The sequence below is a fragment of the Ascidia mentula genome, chromosome 6 (assembly GCF_947561715.1).
Source record: "Ascidia mentula chromosome 6, kaAscMent1.1, whole genome shotgun sequence".
Lineage (NCBI taxonomy): Eukaryota > Metazoa > Chordata > Ascidiacea > Phlebobranchia > Ascidiidae > Ascidia > Ascidia mentula.
Window position 1 is genome coordinate 1,436,909 of NC_138571.1, and position 26,727 is coordinate 1,463,635.

At 40.7% G+C, this 26,727-nt stretch overlaps 1 protein-coding gene across 1 annotated transcript in view; it reads left to right on the forward strand.

Moving 5' to 3' along the window:
- The window catches only part of LOC145906587 (NACHT, LRR and PYD domains-containing protein 14-like), a 37,499-nt gene extending 13,743 nt beyond the window's left edge, over nucleotides 1-23,756 (forward strand). The window contains exons 6-10 of the mRNA XM_082994029.1: nucleotides 3,314-3,475; nucleotides 3,745-3,969; nucleotides 11,610-11,771; nucleotides 16,484-16,645; nucleotides 22,680-23,756. Coding sequence (XP_082850155.1) covers nucleotides 3,314-3,475; nucleotides 3,745-3,969; nucleotides 11,610-11,771; nucleotides 16,484-16,645; nucleotides 22,680-22,844 — 876 coding nt within the window. The 3' untranslated portion in view covers nucleotides 22,845-23,756. The remainder of the gene's footprint in view (nucleotides 1-3,313; nucleotides 3,476-3,744; nucleotides 3,970-11,609; nucleotides 11,772-16,483; nucleotides 16,646-22,679) is intronic.
- The last annotated feature ends 2,971 nt before the right edge of the window (nucleotides 23,757-26,727 follow it).

Consider the following 26,727-nt stretch of genomic DNA (forward strand, 5'->3'; position numbering starts at 1 on the left):
TTCTTCGAGAAGCCCGATTTGATACACTTGTCCTGAAGTTGATCCAGGCTTTGTAGGTAGTTGTCTTGTCTTTCATTCAGGCAATGCAAACGACAGGCTTCACATATAGTAATGGACTTGTAATTGTGTTCGGGTGATAATATGTTCCATGAAGGAAACAGCGCTATTTTGCTGTCTCCTTAACAAACCAAAGGGTCTGGCAGCAACGACATTACTCTGTACTTCGATAAGACGGGGATGGTGTGTTTCTTTGCTCAGTGACATTACATGACGTCATTTTGGGTGTGATGTCATAACTTTAACCTCACCTTTGTGTGGATTTTAATTTGATGATTCCAACATTTCTAGTTACAAACTATATTGCGAAAAATACATTATGGTGGATTGTGGCGAATTAAATAAATCATTTAGGACGCGAACTCGTAGGCAACGCTACTGTCGGGCAAAAAGTGGTACTATGACAGAATAACAGTGTTGTGTTGCATAATCAGCTAATTTGTTCGGCCTTTCTCAGCGGTCTTTGCCAGCTTCAAAATTCAATTAACCTACTTCTATCTTTACCTGTGAGTGGACAAAACGACAATGGTAAACTGATGGTGTGTCTCTGTCGTGTTTTCATAAGTTTATGTACCACTTTAGCGATCATAAAAGCCGTAACAACAAGAACACCCTGTCCCAGTAACTGTTTTATTATCATACAACTAAATAAGACATAATAGGTCAAAACAGCGGCCATCTGTCTGCAGCTCAAATTAACAACAAAATCCGTTTGTTGCACTTGTTTACTTGTTGTCCCCTGTTTAATGCAAAACTATACTAAACCAGTTTTACAATGTTTTCCATTCCTACGCAAAAGGCTTACTGCCAGCACTCGCACGACCAAAGGGCCTTCTATGACGTCACGCAACAAAAATCTTGCTTCCGCACGATTTCATTCGCAGCGGTAAAAATGCGACTTTGATCAGCTGTATCTCGAACTCATCCAACATGTTCACATGATCCGTCTGCTCATTCCCATTAACATCCCGAGCAAAGTCATTAGGTTTTATCGCAGGTTTCACGCGAACTCATCCAACATGTTCACATGATGCGTCCGCTCATTCCCATTGACATCCCGAGCAAATCATTAAGTTTTATCGCAGGTTTCACGCGAACTCATCCAACATGTTCACATGATGCGTCCGCTCATTCCCATTGACATCCCGAGCAAAGTCATTAAGTTTTATCGTGTAACACAAACCGAGTCTTGTTGAAGTAGCTTACTATAGTCAGTGACGTTGGTATTTTCACATACGCTATGTTCAGTACAAATCTGTTCAACTGTTGGCGCACAGATCTTTCATTCAGCAAATTGAAGGGAGGAAACCCCGTCGATTCTTACGAAACAAAAGCAATGGTTGAAGTGTATTTGGATCCATCCTGGAACGTAATCACAATTTTCCAATCGTCCGGACAAGTTTTTCTCAAATTAGGTTTTCTCAGTCCTAACGAACCCAAGTGATTTTAGGGGGTAGCGAAGATTTCTTCTTACATCGTGCGAAATTACCTTGTCTTGTTTTGGTAGCATAAATTGAAGTAAATTTTTAATTGCATCCTTTGACTTTTTATCAGACTAATGCGGCTTTACTTTCGAGCGCCTCTGAAAGAGTTTAAATTCATGCAAACAGCGGTTTAGCAAAAATAGATACGAAAAAGGCACACTGCACGCTTCGGTGCAGACAGTTTGTGGTACGTTCAGTGACGTCGCCACAGGATCCCTCCAGTGGCGGGCAGTCGTCACGCCTGGTAACGTTCTGGTGGGCGTACGTGACGTCGAGGTCTTCCCGGCGGCTTGGGTTGCGCTACCTGAACTGGCACGGACAAGTCATCGTGCTCTGTTTCCAGCCGATTGATGGATACGTGTTGGTCGCGACCGCCAATATCAAGTGTAAACGTCTTGGCTGCTCGTTGCAACACCTTATAGGTACCGTAAGACGCAGTTAAAGAGGTCAGTGGGTGTCTCGTCGTGACGAATTTGGAACGCTTACGCAAACCTTGTTATGTCTCGACATGGGCGTCGGAAGCAGCTGAGATCTTCGGAGTGCAAGCAAACGTGATGTGGGTTCATTTGGTGAAATGAAGTGCTCAGCAACAGCCAATGTTGAGCCATAAACCATCTCAGCTGAAGTTGTCTGCAAATCAAGTTTTGAGGTAATTCATATTCCCAACAACACCCAAGGTAGGCATGTGGGCTGTAATACGGAAACGGGATATCCAATGGTAGATGAAAGCGCGTGCGCACGTAATCCTGCGTGGGAATTGCCTCTGGCCAGCGAGTAAAACGGTCTACCACCGTGAGTAAATACATCTTGCCTTGACATTGAGGTAATGGCCCAACTATGTAAATGTTGACAAAAATGAAACGGTTTGACGGACGTGGATATTCCTTTCATGACGCTTTGATGTGCAGTTGTACTTTGGCTCGCTGGCATAAGAGTCACTGCCTCACCCATAGACCCGCTTCCTTGCGCAATCCATGCCAAACAAACTTGGAGGTAATAAGCTGCTTATGATGATGCGGATAGACGGGTGAGAATGTCCATGAATAACGTCAATCACATCCATGCTTCTGGGACGACCGACAGTGGATTACCGAGTGACACCTCGCATAAAAGCTTAACACCTGGAATGGTAACGTCCTGAAGATGAAGCCCAAAGCTGTACGATGCGTCTGTACCTCGTAGGTTGGTTGCACTGTTGACAAAGCTTCAAACTCGAAATCCAAGGTTGGCGTTTGCAAAGTAGACATGGTAGCATTCTAAAGGGCATCGGCTGCTTTGTTACTTTTCCTGTTGATTTGCTGCACATCAGTGGTGAACTCCGATATCGCCGAAAGCAGTCGCTGTTAGCGTTCGGACCAAGGCTCTGTGATTTTTTCCAAACCAAAAGTGAGAGGTTTATGGTTTGTGTACGCAGTAAAATTTCGACCATCAATAAAGTATTGTAAACATCAAATAGCTGAGTGAAGTACCAACAGTTCACGATCAAATACGCTGTACTTGATTTCGGGCTTCCTCAGCTGAAGGCTGAAGAACGCAAGTGGCTGCCAGTTGGCGTCGATAAACTTTGATGGTCAGAAATCGGAATATACAAACATCAACCATTAAGTTTTCAGCGTAACGAGACAGTTATTTACATCGGTAGAAAAAATATTTATGTCAAAGTTAAATAATTATTATTGTTTTGTTTCGCGTTGCCAAACTGTAGTTTCAATACCACCCATTTGTATTGTTGTTATTCATACCATGTTTTACTTGGATATTATTTCATGCAGCTGAAGATGCTCAAACTCTTGGGCAACAATATAGGAGACCATGGTGCGGTGTACGTAGCAGACTGCATTCAAAACATTGAACAAGTGGATCTGCGTAAATGCGGCCTGACAAGCGTTGGAGTCAAACATCTATTCCAGAAGATTAAACTGCTGAAGAAACCGGTGAGTGATTTCCTGTCTGTCCAAAGCAACAATATTTATGTTTGTATTGCAATGCAAAAACATGCACGAAAATGTCAGCGTACTAGAGGTGTTATGCGTTAGGTTTATTTGTTTTATAAGAGGAGCCGAGTGACGCAAAACAATACAACCAAAAAAGCAGGGTCACATTTCAGGTAATTTTGGAAAATTAAGTTGATTTTCAATTAAAACGTTCTGTCACGATGCAGGATTCAAGCTCTACTAATTTGATTTTTCTGAAATGTACCAAGGAAGCTAAGAAGAAGCTGCTGAAGCATCTCGCATCGTCGTATATGGGGGAACCAACCAAACAATCGATACTTCGATGGTGCAGCTGGGCTCATGAAGTAAACGATGATGAGATAACTTCATTCGTGTCCTCCTTACTCCCAGATGAGCTCAACCTCAGTAACTCATCGCTCCTCCCGATCGAGCTCGAGAATCTCACCTTCGTGATTCAAAGGAGAAGCAAACCGGTAAGATGTTGTTTATGTATTTTTATACCAGTGAGATATTAGTCCAGTTGTGAGACTTCGTAACGTAAATGAAATTTTTCATGAGTGACAAATTATAAATACAAATTATGCAATACTTGACTGCCAGGGATTTGGGCACAAATGCAAGTGTTTTCCAACTAATGGACCGTTACCCCCAAATGGGTCAAATGCTATTTATTTTTGGTGGCGGAAATGTGTGGATGTATTTGTTTTCTTTCATAATAACATCGATTAAACCCAGTTGTTGCAAGGAATGTACTTGAACAAAAAAAATTAATTAATTGAAATTTGCAAGGGTTTGATTGTTCGTGTTTGTGGCATAATATACTTTAAGTTGTTTTTGTCATTCAAGGTTTCATAAATTTCTGCATGTTTTTGTCGGAATAATGAAGCATGCTGCAATTATTGAAAGGGGGGCGCTAATAAAAATGAATGGAATTATTGAAGCACAAGACGAAAATAGTTAAGAAATTAAACTGCTTTAATGTTTGTTTTTGTTTTCGTGACAATACCCAGATGGTAAACATGTATGTTTCCGGTCGTGACTGGTTCTTTAATTTCTCCAGAATCTACCCCTTTAGTTGGCATTGTACTCTGTCAGCGACACCAATTCATTTTGATAATAAGTTAATGTTATCAGATGTTTCAAATTGAAGTCAACTGATTTGTTAGCAATATTGAACAATTGATTTCGATTGCACGGGCATTCTCAGTTTCTGCAAATACAAAATTGTAAGTAAACACAGGAAGCTATACGGGAATTGGTAAAATAAGAAAAAAAATTAAATAATAAATATAATGGAATAAATAAATCAAAGTAAAAAGCAAAAAGTTCTGTACTACTGCCTTCCCTATGCACTACACAGCAATGGAAGGCGTTGTGACTCCAGTAGCGCTAAGATAGAATTGGGCGAATGACGGGAACACGCAACACAACAACACCCCAGCACGAACGTACGACGTAAACACAACACAGAACGTGATAAGAGCAATGATAAAACCAATGAACAGAATTACGTTGCAACCGAAGGACGCATCAATTAAACATCTAGATGTTGTTCCCCGAATTCTGGGAGTGATCATTTTTTGGACTTGCTTAGAGATTTTCCCATTTGGCTTCGCAAACATCCAAACTGTTGACCATCGGTTGTTCTACAAATGTCACTGAAAAAGAGCTGTCAATGTGCTGGTGTTGACCAGACGAGGGGTGCGCACCTAAATAATGGTGGCGCAGGGCCGTCTTTTCGGTACTCCCCGCTTTGCCTGTTGTAATGTTCCAATCCCACCTATGTTGCGTCCATCGTTTTGAGAATTTATTTTTAGTCTGATCAGCGTACTGCTCATGACAGATTTGGCACGATGCAACATAAATGCCATAACTTGCACAGGTTAGGTGTTGTGTTAGTTTGTATTGTTTTTTTCGTCGTTTAATTGGTCGTTTCAATAACCATAGATTTATGGTTACCATGGTGTCCGCACATTGGGCACCGTCTGCAAGCGTAACTCCCCGCGGGGCTGCTGCAGTCAGTTTGAAATGCCAGTTGCCGGTAATTGTTCAAAATATTTCCTAAAGACATCGATCGTTTGTAAACAATTCATGCTTGGCTTTTCAATTCTTTCTCTTTGTGCGTCAGTTTGAGCATTTGAGGAAAGGCAATCATCGAGATTTGCCCTTTTCGATGGCATCACGCAAGCGCTGTGTCCAAGTTCGTGCCTTTGCAATATTTGCATTAATTGCCTTCTTCGAGAAGCCCGATTTGATACACTTGTCCTGAAGTTGATCCAGGCTTTGTAGGTAGTTGTCTTGTCTTTCATTCAGGCAATGCAAACGACAGACTTCACATAGAATAATGGACTTGTAAATGTGTCCGGGTGATAATATGTTCCATGAAGGAAACAGCGCTATTTTGCTGTCTCCTTAACAATGTTTTGGTGACAAACCCAAAGCTAGATTCGCAATCCGGGTCGTGCCACACATCCACAAACACTACGGAAGTGTTGTCTTCCTTGATGCGAATTTGACGGAACACAATCCGCAGTTCTGCAGATGTAAATTCTTCCGATCGTTAGTCGAACATTCTTACGCATTTATTTGAAACGATTCGATGTCCATACGATTACACCTGTAGTTTTCTTTGCCCAGAATTGTTTTAAATCCAACTCACGCCCGTACTTTATGCATGATGTGAAAGCGTTGTTTCCATGGACATCAGGTTTGCTCGTAACTTGAATAATGCTGGAATGTTTCAGATCAAACGAAGATTATGTAACTCCCGTATTAGAGTGAAGTACATTACCTCGTTTTAATGGGAGGTCCCGGAAGTACTAATGTAAGCCATATCACAGGTGTGTCTTTTAGGCGTAAACAAATCGGCGTCGGTAATTGCACGCGCCTCGTCAGTGCTTCACGTTGTTAAAGAGTTTGGTGAAAACTTCCTTTTACGCTCATATCGCGATGGACGGTTGCAGATGGCGATGCATGACGGTCGCGTATTCACACCTGCAGTGCGGTTGGCGCCAACGCGACAAATCATTTCAATATCTAAAACAACATGAGCGTCTTTGTGTCGTAGAAACTTTGGTAGGAAAATTCATTTAGTTTTATTAAGCGACAAAACAAGTTGTTATTAACGATTAACTTAATATTCAACAAATTAATCATGTACAGAGCGTTTACTTAGAACATATGTATTATTCAGTTCGCTATTATTGTTGTAACAGAAAAATGGCGATGTTAGTGGCACTGATCTAGAAGATTTTTTAACCAAACGATTTTGTTATAGCGAAAACTTAATTAACGCAAGGCAATTTAATCCATTGCGATTAATAACAATACATCAAATTATATGCGCAAAAGAGCCATAATAATCAATGAGATCTGCAGACAGGGTGTATACACGCATACATCAAATATTTTGTGATAACTTATCACGAAACACACAATTTATGAATAAGAGCTGGTAAAACCATCATAACTTAATCATAACAAGTCGAAGGAAAACAAGTTTCCAATCACTGCAGCTGACGGAAAAGTTGAAATCAGATTTAACTCCGTCGTCAACCGCTTCAAGCGAGAAAATCACGCCGTCGTCAACCGCTGGTGTGAATGCTTTGACGCTTGCCGCGTTTAGAAAACCGCGCCCACAGCCGCTAACCGTAACTGGTGTGAATTTCGTGATATTTTGAAATGATTATAATGAATATCGTATTACGCAAGCGAATTCGCACCTAAAAATATAGTCAACACTATCAAGATTTCTCAAAAGATCATGGTTGAATGAAGGAAAAAGGGGAAAAAATGGACCAACATCGTTGTAAAATTTAACACAATAACACGGCGCTAAACGAGGTCACAGTGTTTGAGCATTATTTGCGCTGAGTACTTTTTAACAGAAAAAACCATCAACGGTAAATTCAAGGAAGAAAAAGAAAAGCAACATTTTTTTTGGCGAGAAATCGGTATCGAACACAAATCACTTGGGTTAAAGTCAAGCACGACCACTTTCCATTACAAAAACATTTAGTTCGTTTGTACGATCGATTTTCGATTCAATTGTTCTTGCCAATTTTAAAGCGAACACAAAGTCTGTTATATTGTCTATTTGCATATAATCATATTTACATTTATATGTGGTGATTAAATTGAGGTGTGTTAAACCAAAAAAACAACAGAGATGTTAAAAAATTGAAGAATTGTTTGCACAACCTCTTGTGACATTTGTTCGGTCGTCGTGTTTCGGTCCAACTTGATTCCCAGTAACTCCTCATCGTCACGCATCGTTGGTATCACTGTCGCCAACCATAACACTTACCTGGGAGCAACCGGTCGTCTGTTCGTCCAAAGTTTTATCGCAGGTATCACGCGAACTCATCCAACATGTTCACATGATACGTCCGCTCATTCCCATTGACATTCCGAGCAAAGTCATTAAGTTTTATCGCAGGTTCACCGCGAACTCATCCAACATGTTCACATGATACGCACGTTCATTCCCATTGACATCCCGAGCAAATTTATTAAGTTTTATCGCAGGTTTCACGCGAACTCATCCAACATGTTCACATGATACGTCCGCTCATTCCCATTGACATCACGAGCAAAGTCATTAGGTTTTATCTTGTAAACACAAACCGAGTCTTGTTGAAGTAGCTTACTGTAGTTAGTGACGTTGGTATTTTCACATACGCCATGTTCAGTACAAATCTGTTCAACTGTTGGACCTTCTATATAGCAAATTAAAGGGAGGAAACCCTGTCGATTCTTGCGAAACAGAAGCAAAGTCCAAAATGCCTTTGGTTTCATCTTTTAACGTTATCACAATTGACAAACCGTCTGAAGAAGTTGTTCTCAAATTAGGTTTTCTCAGTCCTTACAAACCCAAGTGATTTTAGGGGGTAGCGAATATTTCTTCTTACATCGTGCGAAATTACCTTGTCTTGAATTGTTAAAATCAATTAATCTGCATTGTTAATTGCATCCTTTATATCAGACTGAAAGAGTTTAAATGCATGCGAACAGCGGTTTAACAAAAATAGATTCGAAAAATGCACACTGCACGCTTCGGTGCTCACAGTTTGTGGCACGTTCAATGACGTCGCGACAGGACCCCCTCCAGTAGCGGGCAGTCGTCACGCCTGGTAACGTTCTGGTGTGCGTACGTGACGTCGAGGTCTTCTCGGCGGCCTGGGGCGCGCTACCTGAACTGGCACGGACAAGTCAACGTGCGCTGGCTTCAGCCGATTGATGGATACGTGTTGGTCGCGACCGCCAATATCAAGTTTAAACGACTTGGCCGCTCGCTGCAACTTTGAAGGGACCGTATAAAGGAGTCGTTAAAGGGGGTCGGTGGGTCTCGCATCGAACAAACACATATTCACTCGTCTTGATGTATTTTGGAACGCTTACGCGAACCTGGTTCTGTCTCGACATGGGCGTCGGAAGCAGCTGTTGAAGAGATCTTGGGAGTGCAGGCAAAAACATTGTGGGTTCTTCTTCAATTGGTAGAATAAATTGCCCAGGCACTGCCAATGTTGTGCCATAAACCATCTCCGCTGAAGTTGTCTGCAAATCATATTTTGGGGTAGCGTACTCCCAACAATACCCAAGGTAGACATGTGGGCTGGAATACCGACACAGGATATCCAATGGTAGATGAAAGCGCGGGCGCACGTAATCCAGCATGGGAATTCCCCCTTGCCTGCGAGTAAAACGGTCTACCACCGTGAGTAAATACATCTTGCCATGACATTATGGCTAAAATATTTGGCTAATAGAAAATAATAGAAAAAGGTAAAGTTAAAAATTATGTACAACGCTTTAATTAATCTCAACAAACCATATATGTGCAAAAGAGCCAATCAAACTATTTTAACCAAATAAAAATTAACCGAAATTAACCGCCTTCGGCGTGCCAAGGTAAAATCGGGCGGGGAGAAAAATGCGTAAAAAATACGAAATGAATACATTTGGGAGTCAGGCGAATCCGGCATCTCGGACCAGCGTAATTTCGTGACAGGAACACAATAACAACGATTGTAAGTTGTCTTGCTGTATTTTTTTAACAGCACATAAACACACAGAGAGAATTATCCGAAACTCTAATACGATTGTCACACACCGAAAAGCGATTTACTTACACGTTTCCTTGCCCCGATCTTTGAGGCAACGCAATGTAGGTGTTTTAATATTTGAAACTATGAAAACGGTTTACGATTATTGGTCACCGCTACTTTAGCGCAGTTTTCTGCTTTATTAAGATGACGCACAAGCTTTTGAAATAGGTATGTTGTAGTTGTACATTTATTTGTGCGCAACGCTGCCGTAACCGTGTTGCATCCACTTGAAATTGATCGAATAGCAATTTGTTGTGAAGATGTATTCTATATTTTCTTCCACAAACATTGAATTCCTTTAGCATTTTCTCAGTAGCTTGTCTGTTGTCTCATCCTCTTTCTACGACCAACCAACACATAATATTTTGTGTTTACCGTCTTACAACATGAGGAGGTCAAATATAAGTTTATTTAAATGGAACCAGTGCCCATTCTTGCGAACAACCACGTATTCACGAGTGATTTTGTGCTCAGAAACGTAATGGTGCGACATGGGTAAATGTTATGGTGAACGTAATAACGGTCGGGATTCTGCCCCATTTGAACAATAAAACTGAATCAATGAGAATTTGCAAGGGTTTGGTTGTTCTTGTTTGTGACGTAATATACTTTGGATTGCAAAAAGCGATTCCTAGCTTTCATCTTGAGCATTTCAGAAAGAGTCAGATAAAATGCATGCGAACGGCGGTTTAACAAAAAATAAGTGTGAAAAATGCACACTGCACGCTTCGGTGCACACAGTTTGTGGCACGTTCAATGACGTCGCCACAGGACCCCCTCCAGTAGTGCGCAGTCGTCACGCCTGGTAACGTTCTGGTGGGCGTACGTGACGTCGAGGTCTTCCCGACGGCCTGGGGCGCGCTACCTGAACTGGCACGGACAAGTCAATGTGCGCTGGCTTCAGCCGATTGATGGATACGTGTTGGACGCGTCCGCCAATATCAAGTTTAAATGGAGCCGGAAAACTGAGGCGTGGATCTTTATTTGGAGTCAAATAAAAGCCTTTCTTCTTGGGCAGCTTCTCTGCAAACGCGTATGTACAAGGCGTTGTCTGTGTATATCTGTCAACATCATGTTAGGGTTAAATTTTTTGGCCAGCTCGCTGCAAAACCTTGAAAGGATCGTAAGGAGTCATTTTTAATCAAGCGACTTGAAATTTTACAAACAAATACTAGAGTCAAGTAGAAAACGAGCAGTGAAAATCGACTTTGCGTATGTCTTTTAGTTCTTCATTACTGCACGATAACACATGTTTGAAAATAGGGTGGCTAATATTCAGCGGAATTGACTAAATAAGGCAGTTAATCTCCTGGATCTATTGCAGTTCGTTGATTTCGACCTGCATCGCCCGACAGTGACTGTTAGTTCTTCAGCTAAATCGTTTGCGTCTCAATTCTTTCTGAATTATTGTTGTTCAGCTTTTATTCAAGGTTCATATGATTGCACCAAAACCTCCAAAGCGTCTGGGCTATACGAGTCCAAGCAGGATTAATCGGATGCAACAAAGCTTTGGCTATAACTTAATAAATGTCGGAAAGGTTTAGACTTCACGAGAATCCTGTAATCCCCGGTTAGTGCGAAAAACACATGGGTAAAATGCACACAGTTTGTGACACGTTAAATGCGATGCCTACAAAACAATGGCCCTTTATTTTATCACAGATAACAAGAAGGCGATTGTTGGCAAACAAAACTCCCTGGATTGTAATCTAAAAACTTGGATCGCCGAGTCTTATTAGCAAGCTACACTGGGTGGTCGTAAGAAGTTTTATTATCAGAAATCGATTTACCTCCATCATCTGATACAAACCTCACAATTACTTCGTCTGTCCCAGTTTCTATTCATTAAATCAATCGGATTTATTTAAATAGGGATAAGAATTATTCGCGCTTGACTAAATATAATAATTACTTGTTTGATTCGTGTTTTCAACTTATTGTTTTTTGATAACAATTATCTGTGTTGTTATTCACACTTTGTTTAACATTGATGTTATTTCATTCAGCTGAAGATGCTCAACCTCTTCAACAACAATATAGAAGACCGTGGTGCGGTTTACGTGGCCGACTGCATCCAAAACATTGAACAAGTGGATCTAGGTAGATGCGGTCTGACAAGCGTTGGTGCCAAACATCTATCCGAGAAGATTAAACCGTTGAGGAAACCGGTGAGTGATTTCATGTCTTAGTCGGAATTCGTCCAACACACACGAATATTTCTGAGTGTCGCGAGCAAAAATCCAACGCACGAAGAGAAAGAAAGTTACAGGCTGAGTTATTTAAAAGCCGACTGTCGCCATATCGCTATGTAATGCTTAACGGTTGTATTTCACACTATATACCCCAACTATAATTTAGTGACATTATGAAGGTTATGCAATTTTTAGATCTATCCTATGCACTAAACCAGCTATAGACTGCTAACTCGTTGTTCACGCAGACTTCTGTCAGTTAATTACGTCACTCTAATGTTTCTTCAGTCGTGTTCGTAATGCGCGGTCTGTTTCACCAATATTGACCACGTTGTAGTTGCCGCAGTGTGTTTAGTACACCACACCTCACACATCGGGCATATCTCCTGCGTAGTCCGAAGGAGGTAGTGAAACAGGCGGGCGTTCAAACACTTGAATGTGAAAATCTATAAGAGGACGCATCAAGGTGTCAGATAGTTCTCCAAAATAAGGCAACACAATCACACCCATGGGAGTCCCTTCGTCACATCTAGACGGTGAAGCCTGGTTGCTCAGCATAATGGAAGGATGGCAACCGTTCGCTCGTCCTCTTCTCGTTACCCACCTCCTGCTCCTCTGCTTCTTCCCCAGAAATCAGGGTCTCTACTCAGTGTACATTGTACGTACTACACCGGAACCCGAACTTCGACATAAATTGGTGTCCAATCCCAACTAGCTTCTAGTTTTGGTTAACCTGCAGTAACGAATCACCGCTAAAAGCAAGGCTAGAACCCACACGAAAAATAGCGGCTCTCTTTGTATTGAAGACTCGTAAATGTCTGCAAATCATATTCTGGTGTAGTTCGTATTCCAAACAATACCCAAGGTAGACATGTGGGCTGGAATACCGACACAGGATATCCAATGGTAGATGAAAGCGCGGGCGCACGTAATCCTGCATGGGAATTGCCTGAGATCGTAATGTCCTGAAGATGAAGGCCATTCAAAGCTGCACGATTCGTCTGTACCTCGTGAATTTGTTGCACAGTTGACAAAGCTTCAAAGTCGAAATCCAAGGTTGGCGTTTGCAAAGCAAACATGGTTGCAGGCGAAACGACATCGGCGACTTTGTTACTTTTACCGTTGATTTGCTGCACATCAGTGGTGAACTTGGCGCCGCGCTCTCAATCGACCCCGCAACAGCGCGCGTGTTTCGCGGTGTGTACGCACGAAACGAACTCGCATCGTTACGTCATCGACCCCCTGCGTTGTATATTGTGAACAGCGATCTATCCAGTCAACCTGGAATACATTGGAACGCCGTACTTCCAGTTCAACGCTTTTTAGAAGCCTCACGCGGCTTTAGCCTGCAGGAAATGTATTCAGTTGATTTGCTTGGGAATGATTTATTTGCGGAGCATTTTGTATGGGATTTGTAAGTACACGGGCATGATTTATTTCCGGACCTTTTGTGACTGACAAGGGCAGGGGAGTCCATATATGTTTTTTTTCAACGCAGATAAAGGCGAGCTTACAAACCAACAGACACACACCTAAGCGAAAAACAATGCTCAAAAATTCTGCGACAAGAATGATGTCCGTTCTACGCTGTAATGTCGGTTTCTAAGCGATTCCTTTTTCCCCTAAAAAAATAAAACCAATTAAACTATTTTAATCAAATAAAAATTAACCGAATTTAACCGCCTTCGGCGTGCCAAGGTAAAATCGGGCGGGGAGAAAAATGCGTAAAAAATACGAAATGAATACATTTGGGAGTCAGGCGAATCCGGCATCTCGGACCAGCGTAATTTCGTGACAGGAACACAATAACAACGATTGTAAGTTGTCTTGCTGTATTTTTTAGCGGCACATAAACACACAGAGTGAATTAACTGAAATTCTAATACGATTGTCACACACCGAAAAGCGGTTTACTTACACGTTTCCTTGCCCCGATCTTGGAGGCAACACAATGTAGGTGTTTTAATATTTGAAACTATGTTGTATCTTCAATATAAGACGCATTCCTAATGTAAACAAAACTTTGTTGTACCAGGATAACTTGTGTGACGACAAATTCGCTGCAGCGAAAAAGGTTTACGATTATTTGCCGCCGCTACTTTAGTGCAGTTTTCTGCTTTATTAAGATGACGTAGAAGCTTTTGAAATGGGTTTGTTGTAGTTGTACATTTATTTGTGCGCAACGCTGCCGTAACCGTGTTGCATCCACTTGAATTTGATCGAATAGCAATTTGTTGTGAAGATGCATTCTATATTTTCTTCCACAAACATTGAATTCCTTTAGCATTTTCTCAGTAGCTTGTATGTTGTCTCATCCTCTTTCTACGATCAACCAACACATAATATTTTGTGTTTACCGTCTTACAACATGAGGAGGTCAAACATAAGTGAATTTAAATGGAGCCGGTGTCCATTCTTGCGAGCAACCACGTATTCACGAGTGATTTTGTACTTAGAAACGTATTGGTGCGGACATGTTTAAATGTACGGTGAACGTAATAATGGTTGGGATTCTGAAGATTGCAAAAAGTGATTCCTAGAACTGGCGTAGGTTGCTGCTAAATCATCCAGCCAAGATATTGTTTATTAGAATATATAGATTTTGCCTATACGGCATCATCAGTATTCTAAAATCAATTAGAATGATGCCGTATAGTCGAAATATATATCGTGATCTACGCTTTTTATAAACATTTCTATACTTTGGATTGTTTTTGTCATACAGGTTTTCATGCATTTCTGTATGTTTCTGTTGGAACTGCTGGAATGGTTTAGATGATGCCTCTCTGACCGTACATGGCTTCTATCATGGCGGCAGGATCGTTTCGCAGTTATTCGTGTGCAATTTGTTAGAGTTTGGTGACACCTTCCTCTATCACCCATTGCATGTCATTGTTACTGACTGTCAGATACATACGAACTCTGAACAAAATGGACAAACTTTGGTATATGTTGTAACACTGCGGTAAACGTCGTCACAGAATTTACCTCGCCCATAGACACACTTGCTCGCGCTATCCAAGCTAATCAAACTTGAAGGCAGTAAGCTGCTTGGTGATGCGGATAGATGGGTGAGAATGTCCATGAATTACGTCAAACACACTTTTCGTCCATGTTGCTGGGACAACCGAAATAAATTTATTAGCGAAATTCTTTTGTCACAGTCTTGTGACCGTGGTGGATGCAGCAATCGAACTTAACAGATTTTAATGCAATATCTCTAGTGTTTGTGCGTCGTTCAAATCCAGTAGAAGTCATGGCACTGACTTTGACGCTCGTGTCGATTAGAAAATTTCGGCTGGAATGGCGTGCAAGGTAAAGGCCGGTTGGTTTGCCGGTTACATAAGCCATTGCTGGCAACCAGCGTTGGAGTTTTCCTGGAAGATTGTGGACAACATTGCTGTGCTTTTTGCCCGAAACGTTTGTGGTAGAAGCACATGCCAGGAACGTCGGGCTTGCCAAATGTTTGCAGAGTTGCGCGATTCTTTTCTCTGCTTACAGAAAACTCGGACGTTGTGGTTCGTGCCTGCCACAATAATTCCGTGCGCTTTGCCAAAACCTCGGGGCAACCAATAACCATACGAATGTCTTCGGGCATGTTTGCTGGACAAGCGTTCAAACATGTGATGATCAACTAACAAAGCAAGCATCTCGTCCATTAACGCCGATGTCTTTTGGTCGCCTAAGGAAGGCAAGTAGAATAAACGTGATGCGCGCTCCTGGCGAGAAAAGTCAGACGTGCCAACCGTGTCTTGATGGCTGCATACTTGTCTCTATCAGGTGGTGGTTCCAAAATATCAATCGGTCGACGCGCTGTGTCCTGATCTGGTGCGGATACAACGTCGAAATGCTTTGTTTATTCTTACTTGTGGTTCCCAAGTGTAAACTGTGCTTTCAATTGCTGCAGACATACACGTGGTTATGAAGGCCAGAATCTCGTTAGCTTGACGATATCAGCATTCAGATTCCATATTGCGTGTAGTATTCCAGTAAATCTTTGTTGGAATGCGGGATCACCAGTTAAGTGGTTGCAACTTTTGTTTAGAACGCCTCGAAACGAGTCCATAACCATTGACATCCCGTGCAATACCATTAGGTTTCACATACGCCATGTTCAGTACTAATCTATTTAACTTTTGGCGCACAGATGTTGCATACAACAAATTCAAGGGAGGAAACCCCGTTGATTTCAACGAACTAAAGCGTAGTTGGTTTCATCTGTGCGAAAATACCTTGGTAGCTTGCGGTTGCAGCTTTTATTTTAAGCGCTCAGAAAGAGTCAGTTACAAGGCATGCGCTTTATGTTATAAAATGACCCTTTATTTTATCACAAATAACAACAAGGCGATTGTTGGCAAACAAAACTCCCTGGATTGTAATCTTATAACTTGGATCGCCGAGTCAAATTAACAAACTAGTTCTACACTGGCTGGTCGTAAGATGTTTTATTATCAGGAATCGGTTTACCTCCGTCATTCATTCTGATACATATCTCACAATTACTTCGTCTGTCCCAGTTTTAATTCTTTTAAATAAATCGGATTTATTTAAATCGGGATAAGAAATATTCGCGCTTGATTAAAAATAATTATTACTTGTTTGATTCGTATTTTCAACGTATTGTTTTTAAAATCACTAATCTGTGTTGTTATTCACACTTTGATTTACTTGGATATTATTTAATTCAGTTGAAGGAGCTCAACCTCTGGGGCAACAATATAGAAGACCGTGGTGCAGTTTACGTGGCCGACTGCATCCACAACATTGAACGAGTGGATGTGGAGGGATGCGGTCTGACAGGTGTTGGTGCCAAACATCTAACGGAGAAGATTAAACTGTTGAAGTATCCGGTGAGTGATTTCATTTCTTAGTCGGAATTCGTCCAACACACACGAACTTTTGTGAGTGTCGCGAGCAAAAATCCAACGCACGAAACGAAAGAAAGTTACAGGCTTAGTTGTTTAAATGCCGACTGTCGCCATATCGCCATGTGTACCACAACTATAATTTAGAGACATTCCGAAGATCATGACTTTTTTGGATCTGTACTATACACCAAGTCGCTGCATGCTCCACACCAATCCAGCTATATACTGCTATCGCGTTGTCCCCGTAGACTTCCGTCGGGTAATTACGTCACGCTGATGTTTCTTCAGTCGTGTTCGTCATGCGCGGTCAGTCTCACCAAAATCGACCATGTCGTAGTTGCCACAGTGTTTTTAGTACACCACACCTAACACATCGGGCATATCTCCTGCGCAGTCCGAAGAACGTAGTGTAACAGGCGGGCGTTCAAACACTTGGATGTAAAAATCTTCATGTTGCCCACCTCCTGCTCCTCTGCCTCTTCCCAAGAAATCAGGATCTCCACTCTTGTGTACATGGTACGTACTATACCGGAACCCGAACTTTGACACAACTTGGTGTCCAACTTCAACTTGCTTCTAGTTTTGGTTAACCTGCAGTAACGAATCACCGCTAAAAGCAAGGCTAGAAGCCACACGAAAAATAGCGGCTCTCTTTGTATTAAAGACTCGTAAAATTAGGAGGAAAAATGGGTTCACAAAGCCAAATAAAATAAATAATAATCAATAATCAATGAAATAAACAGAGAAAAATCAGTGATTAAATTAAGGTGTGTTAAATCAATCAAATCGATAGAGATGTTAAAGAATAGAGAAGAATTGTTTGCACAACCACTTGTAACATTTGTTCGGTCGCCGGGTTTCGGTCCAACTTGATTCCCAGAAACTCGTCATCGTCACGCATCGTTAGTATCACTGTCGCCAACCATAACACTTACATGGGAACAACCAAAGACTGAACTTCCTTTGGTTCCATTCCCTTGATCTAATCACAATCGAGGTCTTCTCGGCGGCCTGGGGCGCGCTACCTGAACTGGCACGGACAAGTCAACGTGCGCTGGCTTCAGCCGATTGATGGATACGTGTTGGTCGCGACCGCCAATATCAAGTTTAAATGGAGCCGGAAAACTGAGGCGTGGATAAACGAGGAAAGACGCCAATAATTGAAACGTTGGCAACAGTCATCAGCTGTGGAGTCAAATAAAAGCCTTTCTTCTTGGGCAGCTTCTCTGCAAACGCGTATGTGCAAGGCGTTGCCTGTGTATATCTGCCAACATCATATTAGGGTTAAATTTTTTGGCCAGCTCGCTGCAAAACCTTAAAGGGGATCGTAAGGAATCATTTTTAATCAAGCGACTTGAAATTTTACAAACAAATACTAGAGTCAAGTAGAAAACGAGCAGTGAAAATCGAATGTCTTTTGGTTTTTATTCTTGTCCGAAAACACATGTTTGAAACTAGGGTGGCCAAGGTTTTGCGGAATTGACTAATTTTGACAGTCATTCGCGAGTCATTTAAACTTTTTTGAATTAGGCGACTGTAATTTTACACACAAGCTCTGCAGAAAACAAATAGTGAAAATCGACTTTGCGTATGTCTATTAGTTTTTTATTCCTGCGCGATAACCCGTGTTTGAAACTAGGGTGGCTAACGTTGCTTAGTTGCATCAAGTTTCGATCGTCGTCACGCTACGGTGCTCACAGTTTGTAGAACGTTTAATGACGTCACCAAAGGGAATATCCAATGGTAGATGAAAGCGCGGGCGCACGTAATCCTGCATGGGAATTTCCTCAGGTCAGCGAGTAAAACGGTCTACCACCGTGAGTAAATACATCTTGCCTTGACATTGTGGTAATGGCCCAACTATGTCAATATAGACATAACTGAAACTGTTTGACGGACGTTGATATTCCTTTCGCGGCGCTTTGATGTGCTGTTGTACTTTGTATCGCTCACATAAGAGTCACTGCCTCACCCATAGACCCACTTGCTTACACAATCCATGCCAAACAAACTTGCAGGTAATAAGCTGCTTGGTGATGCGGATAGATGGGCGAGAATGTCCATGAATAACGTCAAACACACTTTTCGTCCATGTTGCTGGGACGACCGGAAGTGGATTACCGAGTTACACGTCGAATTAAAGCTTATGCAAAGTAGACATGGTAGAACGCTAACGGGCATCGGATACTTTGTTGCTTTTCCCATTGATTTGCTGCGCATCAGTGGTGAACTCCGATATCGCCGAAAGATGTCGCTGTTGACGTGCAGACCAAGACTCTGTGTTTTTTTCCGAACTAAAAGTAGGAGGTTTATGGTCTGTTTACGCAGTAAAATTACGTCCTTCAATAAAGTATTGTAAACATCTGATTGCTGGGTAAAGTGCCAACAGTTCACGATCAAATGCGCTGTACTTGATTTCGGGCTTCCTCAGCTGACGGTTGAAGAATGCAAGTGGCTGCCAGTTGCCGTCGATAAACTTAGATGGTCAGAAATCAGTTTACCTCCGTCAATCATTCTGATACAAACTTACCAACTATTTTGTCGGTTGTTCCACACGGATGGAGATGATGTGAATATGTTAATATTATCGAGATTGATCGCTTTCGGAACGTAGTAACTGACTTTGGTTCAGAACGGGCGAACGGACGAATTACAAATTGGCACCGCGCTCTTACTCGACCCCGCAACAGCGCGCGTGTTTCGCGGTGTGTACTCACGAAACGAACTCGCATCGTTACGTCATCGACCCCCTGCGTTGTATATTGTGAACAGCGATCTATCCAGTCAACCTGGAATACATTGGAACGCCGTACATCCAGTTCAACGCTTTTTCAGAAGCCTCACGCGGCTTTAGCCTGCAGGAAATATATTCAGTTGATTTGCGTGGGAATGATTTATTTGCGGGTCGTTTGTATGGGATTTGTAAGTACACGGGCATGATTTATTTGCGGGTCGTTTATATGGGATTTGTAAGTACACCGGCATGATTTATTTGCGGAGCGTTTTTTGACTGACACGGGCAGGGGAGTCCATATATGTTTTTTCTCTACGCAGATAAAGGCGAGCTTACAAAACAGCAGACGCACACTAAAGCAAAAAACAATGCACGAAAATTCTGCGAGGAGAATGATTTCCGTTCTACGCTGCAATGTCGGTTTCTAAGCGATTCCTTTCCTCCCCCGAAAAAAAATTTAATCAAATAAAAATTAACCAAGGTAAAATCGGGCGGGGAGAAAAATGCGTAAAGAATATACGAAATTAATACCTTTGGGAGTCAGGCGAATCCGGCATCTCGGACCAAGCTGAGAACATAATTGGTCCATGATATTCATAACCTTACCAGTCACACAGTCGTTGAGCACCCTAGAACCGAAACATTTATAATATTGGCAATCCAGAGCAATCGGAGCTAAATATTTCTCCGAAGAAAAAACGCTTTTGACTCAAAGAACATCGTAACACCGGTGACTAGCATTTCAACCGACTTTTGACGAATGAGCGATGTGATAATGCATTCGGTATCGTCAGGTGGTGTCGCATAATACATTAACAATAACCGTTCAAATCCATCCTCGATATTCGGGAAAATCACCACCACCTGACTTTCGATCATAAGCGTCTATGCCACGTTATAGAGGTTCTGGAGTTTAAATCACTGCCCCTCGTATTTCATAATAAGGAACAGCGTAATTTCGTGATTGGAACACAATAAGAACGATTGTAAGCTGTCTCGCTTTAACACGTAACGGCACAGAAACACACAGAGAGAGTTAACTGAAATTCTGATACGATTGTCACACACCGAAAAGCGGTTTACTTACACGATTCCTTGCGCTCTCGGTAAATGGAAGCGACAAATTGTTCCGCGATTTTAGCGAAGGGGTAACCCTGCACCCAGCTCAGCGCTTGAATCTTCTTGTTTGGCATTTTTGCAATTGTTGTAACAAATGTGATATCTGCTTGGTGATGCGGATAGATGGGTGAGAAGGTCCATGAATAACGTCAAACACACTTCTCGTCCATGTTGCTGGAACGACCAAAATAAATTTATAGGCCTGGCGAGAAAGGTCAAAAGTGTCCATCAGCAACCGTGCCTTGATGGCTGCTGTAGTTATTGTGGTATTTTCATATGCGTATACGGCGATGATTGCTTCTTAAATCTTTTCTTGTTTTTTTTTTCATTTTGTTGAGCAACAGGATTACCTTAACTCCACATTGGGTCGGTTTTTTTTAGATCCCATCTATTCCTCAACGTTTCTGTTACTTTAGTCATAAAAATTGTTAAACAGACACAAAACCTCTGCATCTCCAGTAAAGTAATACATTTAACGACATCTGTACAGTTTTTCATTTCATATTTTGGACCCCAACAAATTCGTTAGCTGCTCGTCATCCACAAAGATTCCGTCCAACAATAAATGTTGAATTTCTGAGGACGACAACAACTTACTCATAATTTTACACACAAAAATTAAGATCAATTAAAATACCAAGTATGCGACAATAACGTGTAATTGCCTCTGGTAATTTTACCCAATCCTGAGTCAATGAGTATTCTCGGGTAAATTCTGATGCCCACTGATTAACAATGCGACAAATATATGGAAAATCCGCGTGGGGCAAGATTACTCTTCTCTGAAACGACGCAGCGATGACGTATCGACATTTGTGAAATCCCACGCTGAGTTGACCCCAGTGCGATATTTCCAGTGTTATGTTAAAACGTAACGTTTAGAAACATGGCGTTAACATGCAGTCTACAAGATGTCCTACCTGGTGACGTCGACTTCCGTACTGGAACTACCAGTGTTACCCTGGCGTCCATATTCCGTTCCGTATTCCAGCTTCGTAACATTGATTCAAATCATCGAGCAAACAGAACAAATTTTATAGACAACTCCCTTGTTACATAAAATATTGGGTCCAAAGCTAACTTCAGTTTCTTAATAAAGTTTTTTGTTAAGTTTTCCCATTAGCTGGCTGGTGGTATCCGAAATTGCAATGTGAAATTTTAAACGATAGGAACCAATAATATTTAGAGAATTACCCGAAGTTGATTGAACCATTTCTAGTCGAAAAGTGGAATTAGTATTTTTGGCACGACTTTGCATACGAGAGTTGCCACTAATCTCACACATGAAATCTGTTTGCTTTCACGACTCACAACTGTCAGATATCCTCGCCTGACAAAATTACACCTGTGAGTTTTTGAAGCAACAGTTTGATGCAATATGCCCTGGTATCACGAACCTGTATGGTATTTCAACGATACCCCGGAAACCTAGACTGCAAACACATGGCGCGAAATTAGCAATAGTGTTTTATATTTACCTGCTTTCTTGCGTCCTAAGATACTTTCAGTTTGTAACCTGTTCAATCCTGGCTTCTTACACTAAACTTTATTTTCAGCAAATAATACGCTTTACAGTACAAAGAAAAGCTCGTGCCACCCCTGAAAGTTACAAATTGCATCCCGGTTGTAACCACTGCTGTATTCGTTTAAAATAAACAAAAAATAACATCTGGAAACTGCAATGAAACAAACGAACCTGACATAACCACATAAAAACACTGCAGTTAAATATCACGCAAGGAAACTGTAACAAATATACCAGAACACTAAAATCGCCTGACATAACCACTCCTTATCCCAGTATAAACAGGACGACGTCACACCGATAACGCGAAAGAATTACAGCAAAATAACAAGTTTGACTCAAATATTAACAAACCATTGTTAATTTGCAAACAATGTCAGTTGTTTTGGAACAATGACCACTATTACCAAATTCCTTGTGATTTTCTTCATGACAAATATTTGGACCAAATATTGTAAACAATAATGAGATCACTGACGTAATAATCTGATGAGAACAAACTTGTTGTGTTTGTTTATTTTTGATTTTTTAGTTTATGTTATTACAAATCCACTCTGACCATTTTACAACAACATAATTAGATATTTACGACCATAACATGATCCTAACCTCCAAGCTTAAGTTATTTTGTTGTTTAGGTTGAGTTTCTTGATCTGACCCTCAACGATTTGACGGATGAAAGTGCTGAGTCATTGGCTGCATGTGTTCACAACATTGAGAGGTTGGATGCTTATGGTTGTGGCTTCACACAAGCAGGGAAGGATCTCATCAGATCAAAGTCGGAAGGAATAGTTAACTTGTAACTTTCCATTCTAGCTTGGAGTTCCTTGAGTTATTTCCGATGAAACATTTGATGTAGATTCAACTGAATATCACCACGCTACGCTAATACAATGACGTAACACGTGATGTAATAATAACCAGGATTTACTGTGTGTTACGCATATAATTTGTAAACTCCTCATTTCGCTACATTAATTCTCATTCACATGTGACGTATACGACGTAAGCTCGCCAATGAACTGAAGTAACCCCATGACGCGTTAGGGTTATTCCCTTATTGCCTGTCCGTGAGGTGGTAATCCTTGACAAAATGAAATTATTCCCCTGGCAAGTTGTTCGCTTGAACACCAGTGTGTCTCGACCACAATATAACGGCAGTGTTCAAGTAGATGTCAGGGCCTGGTTAACCCTGGGATCGTAAGTTCGAACCTCACCGAGAGCTTGATTTTAAAGATCTCTCTCCGACTTATCGTCAAAAAAACAGTGAACCAATTACCCACATTACAATACAAAAAATCCAGCAAAACTTGCATAATATTTGTGGTTATTTCGGTAACCCTGTTGATTCTTAACTTGTGCGCGATTAAAATTTAGATTTTCTTTTATTGATTTGTGAATTATTTGTGGATTACTGACACTCTGTTCGTGATTTTAGCCGCGCTGCAAGTTAGTTGTCTGTGTCGTCATACTATGTTCTGCATGATTAACTGCACGTGTTAAAATAAATCCAGATAAAAGACATGCATGAATGAACAAGATATAAAGTAGCCGCAGAAGGGATGAGAATATTGTGTGTTGACGACTTTGAAACTTTCTGTTATAATTTTACCACGTTGAGTGTAGTTAAGTGTTGTCACGTAAATAAAAATTGACTTCGACTCCGCAAATATTTTCGACTCGTATAGTTTAAAGTTTCCTTGTAGCTTTTGTGCTTGGCTTGGTGGGATTAAAGTTCGGTAAGTCTTGTTTGTTAGAGGCGCGCAATCACCCCATGATTACAGAAAATCACTTTCTTTCCTCGCGTTCGCACTTATTTTCAACTTGCTGTAATAAAATTCAGTGGCGATCACAGGCAGTTTGAAAGTGCGGAATGATTAAACTTCTGAGTTATCAAAAATCACTGATTCCCGTTACAGTTAATAAATCTTACAACATTTTCATATTCAACAGTTCAGCTTTGTATCAAGTTTGTGTAGAGCTTATTCGTTGTGCAAAATTGTTTGAGAGCGCTAAGTTTCCTTTCCACCTATATTCCTGTCCTTGCTTTCTCATAAAATCTAGATGACGAAGACCTAATATATTTATCTAAAATGCAAACAGCGATAATTTCCGTGAATTTGTCGCTGCAAAGCGCCATACTACTAATAATTCGTATTTGATAAAGTAAGCAGGTAAACATGGATATCCAAAATAAGATTATTTACATACTTGAACATGAAACTTACATCAAATCTGAAAATGCAGGAAATATACTCAATAATTTAAAGCTCATCAGGCAAGAAAACTTGTTTGGACGACGTTTCGGCCGTTATGCAATAGACCTTCATCAGGACAATTAAAGTAAAATGCCAACACGCCGAGTAACTAAGATTTCGAGTATTTAAGCATGCTTTGGTTTGTTTTTGGCACAATCTGCATTCTACCCAACTTACATTTTGTGATTAGATTTTTGCAGTATATCGTCTGCAACTTCATAAGTTCACCATCCATCTTTATGGCAACGCCCAACACCGTAAACAGACAACACATTCCTAGTTGTCCGGTGTGAAAATATTTGACTCCTCATCCTCTCTTGCCACTGATGATAGTCATTAAAACAATGACGGATAAAAAAGTCCTCTTTGTAGTAAGTTGCATCGTTTTCTTCCGAAACTTGGGAGTTTTCTCTGCATGGCTCATATTTCAGTGTTTGTCATGTGTTAATTTCTACAATGTGATTTGTGGACAACTCAGATGGTGGATGTTTATTGACAAAAATATATTTCGTCAAAAAAAGGTATCGTCATCAGTGTTTGCTGTGTTGTGAGCAACAATATTTACAGATGTTTTAATGCTTCGTGTTGTTTCGCCGTTATTTCGAAGCTTTACAGAAGTGTGCAGAAAAATGCGATTTGTTCTCAAAAATATCAAATCAGGTAGGATTGCTTAATAGCTGTAGAGGAATCTGTCCCTCGGTCGGGCATTGTTTATTTGTCTGAGACAGCAAATTACTTTATTTGGTGTATAAAATAAAGCAAGAAGCCACTGAATTACGTCAGTACATTTTTTTGTGGAAAATCGATTTCGCTTATGTAAGTTACCACAAGCATCGTCAGTTTCTGCAAATGTTACGTAATGTTAATATCAAAAGCAATGAAAAACACATTAAACACCGTTGCAACTGGAAGTCCTTTCTTTACGCTATCTCCTCAAAGCTCAAACTGTGAACTACAGTGTGGAAGCGAACCTAGTGGTGATGGAGGAGATAGGAAAAAACACTCTCACACGTGACCGTAAAATCAGTGCACTTATTATCCACATAACACTAAAAAAATCCATCGGAACCTGCATAATATTTGTGGATATTTCGGTAACCCTGTTGATTCTTAACTTGTGCGCGATTAAAACTTGGATATTGGTTTGTGAAATATTTGTGGGTTACTGACACGCTGTTCTTAATTTACCGTTTTCCAGTCGCGCTGCAAGTTATTTCATTGTGACGTCATTCTATGTTCTGCACGATTAACTACACGTGTTAAAATAAATCCAGATAAAAGACATGCATGAATGAACAGGATATAGCTGCACAATGGACGAGAATATTGTGTGTTGACGATTTTGAAACTTCTAGTTATAATTTTACCACGTTGGGTATAGTTAAGTGTTGTCACGTGAGGATTTAACAGAAGTTGCATTAAAAGGTTTTCTGTCGTGTTTGGATTTCAATCCTTATTATGTCCGAAAATTCGAACTATTTTTTCCTCCATAAACGAAAATTATCTTCAAAACCACAATTGTTTGTGTTAAAGACGATTTAACTTAGTTGTGATTATGTCTCTAACACAATGTTTGTGAGAGCAAAGCTGTAGTTTTGCATTAAAAAGTAACTCAAATTTTGATTTGTGGATTGGATTTTGCAAATAATTTATTTCGTCAAAGAAAATCCTCAGAGCTAAGATTCTACTCATGGTAAGAGCAAATGTTTCGAACACTGCTGTGTTTAACATAACTGAAAGTTAACTGAGTTGCAGCACTGGCTCATCTTAAATGATGACGTCACTGCAGTAGACCTTCGAGGTTGTTGTCACGTGATCTCAGTTATTTTTTTAACGTCTCTGTAGTTGTTAGTGAGCGACAAGCTGCTACACAGTTACCTTACAGAAATGAAACACAATTGATTGGAACTTTTACTTCACTATGATTAAGCATATTAGCTCGGGATTTTCTCTTACGCGTATTTAACTTCAAGTTTTTCGAATCACAATTTACTCCAGTAGTAAATTGTAGCGAATTTACATTTCCTTCCACGGAGATCAATATTTCAAGTTGTTCGTGGAATTACCGTAACCAAGTCAAATATGGTCTGAAGAAACCATCCCAAGAACAAACATTTTGCTTGAATGAATTATACCAGGGGGAAATTCAAAGAACAAAACATTCAACTAACAAAGGGAATACACCTTTGAGATGCGAAATTTGCGGAAAGTGTTTCACAAAACGTCAACAAATCCACAACCATAGACGGATTCATACGGTTAAGTAGCAATTTAAGTGCTTGTTTTGTTCCATGTTTCCGCGAGAAATTCTCTCATGTGTATCATATGCTGAGAAGAAGGCACTTTGGTGTTTTTCTATCTCTGTTGAACGAAGGTTCGACAGACGAAGACATTTTATTCAGACAGGGAACATCTTGGTTTTCAATTA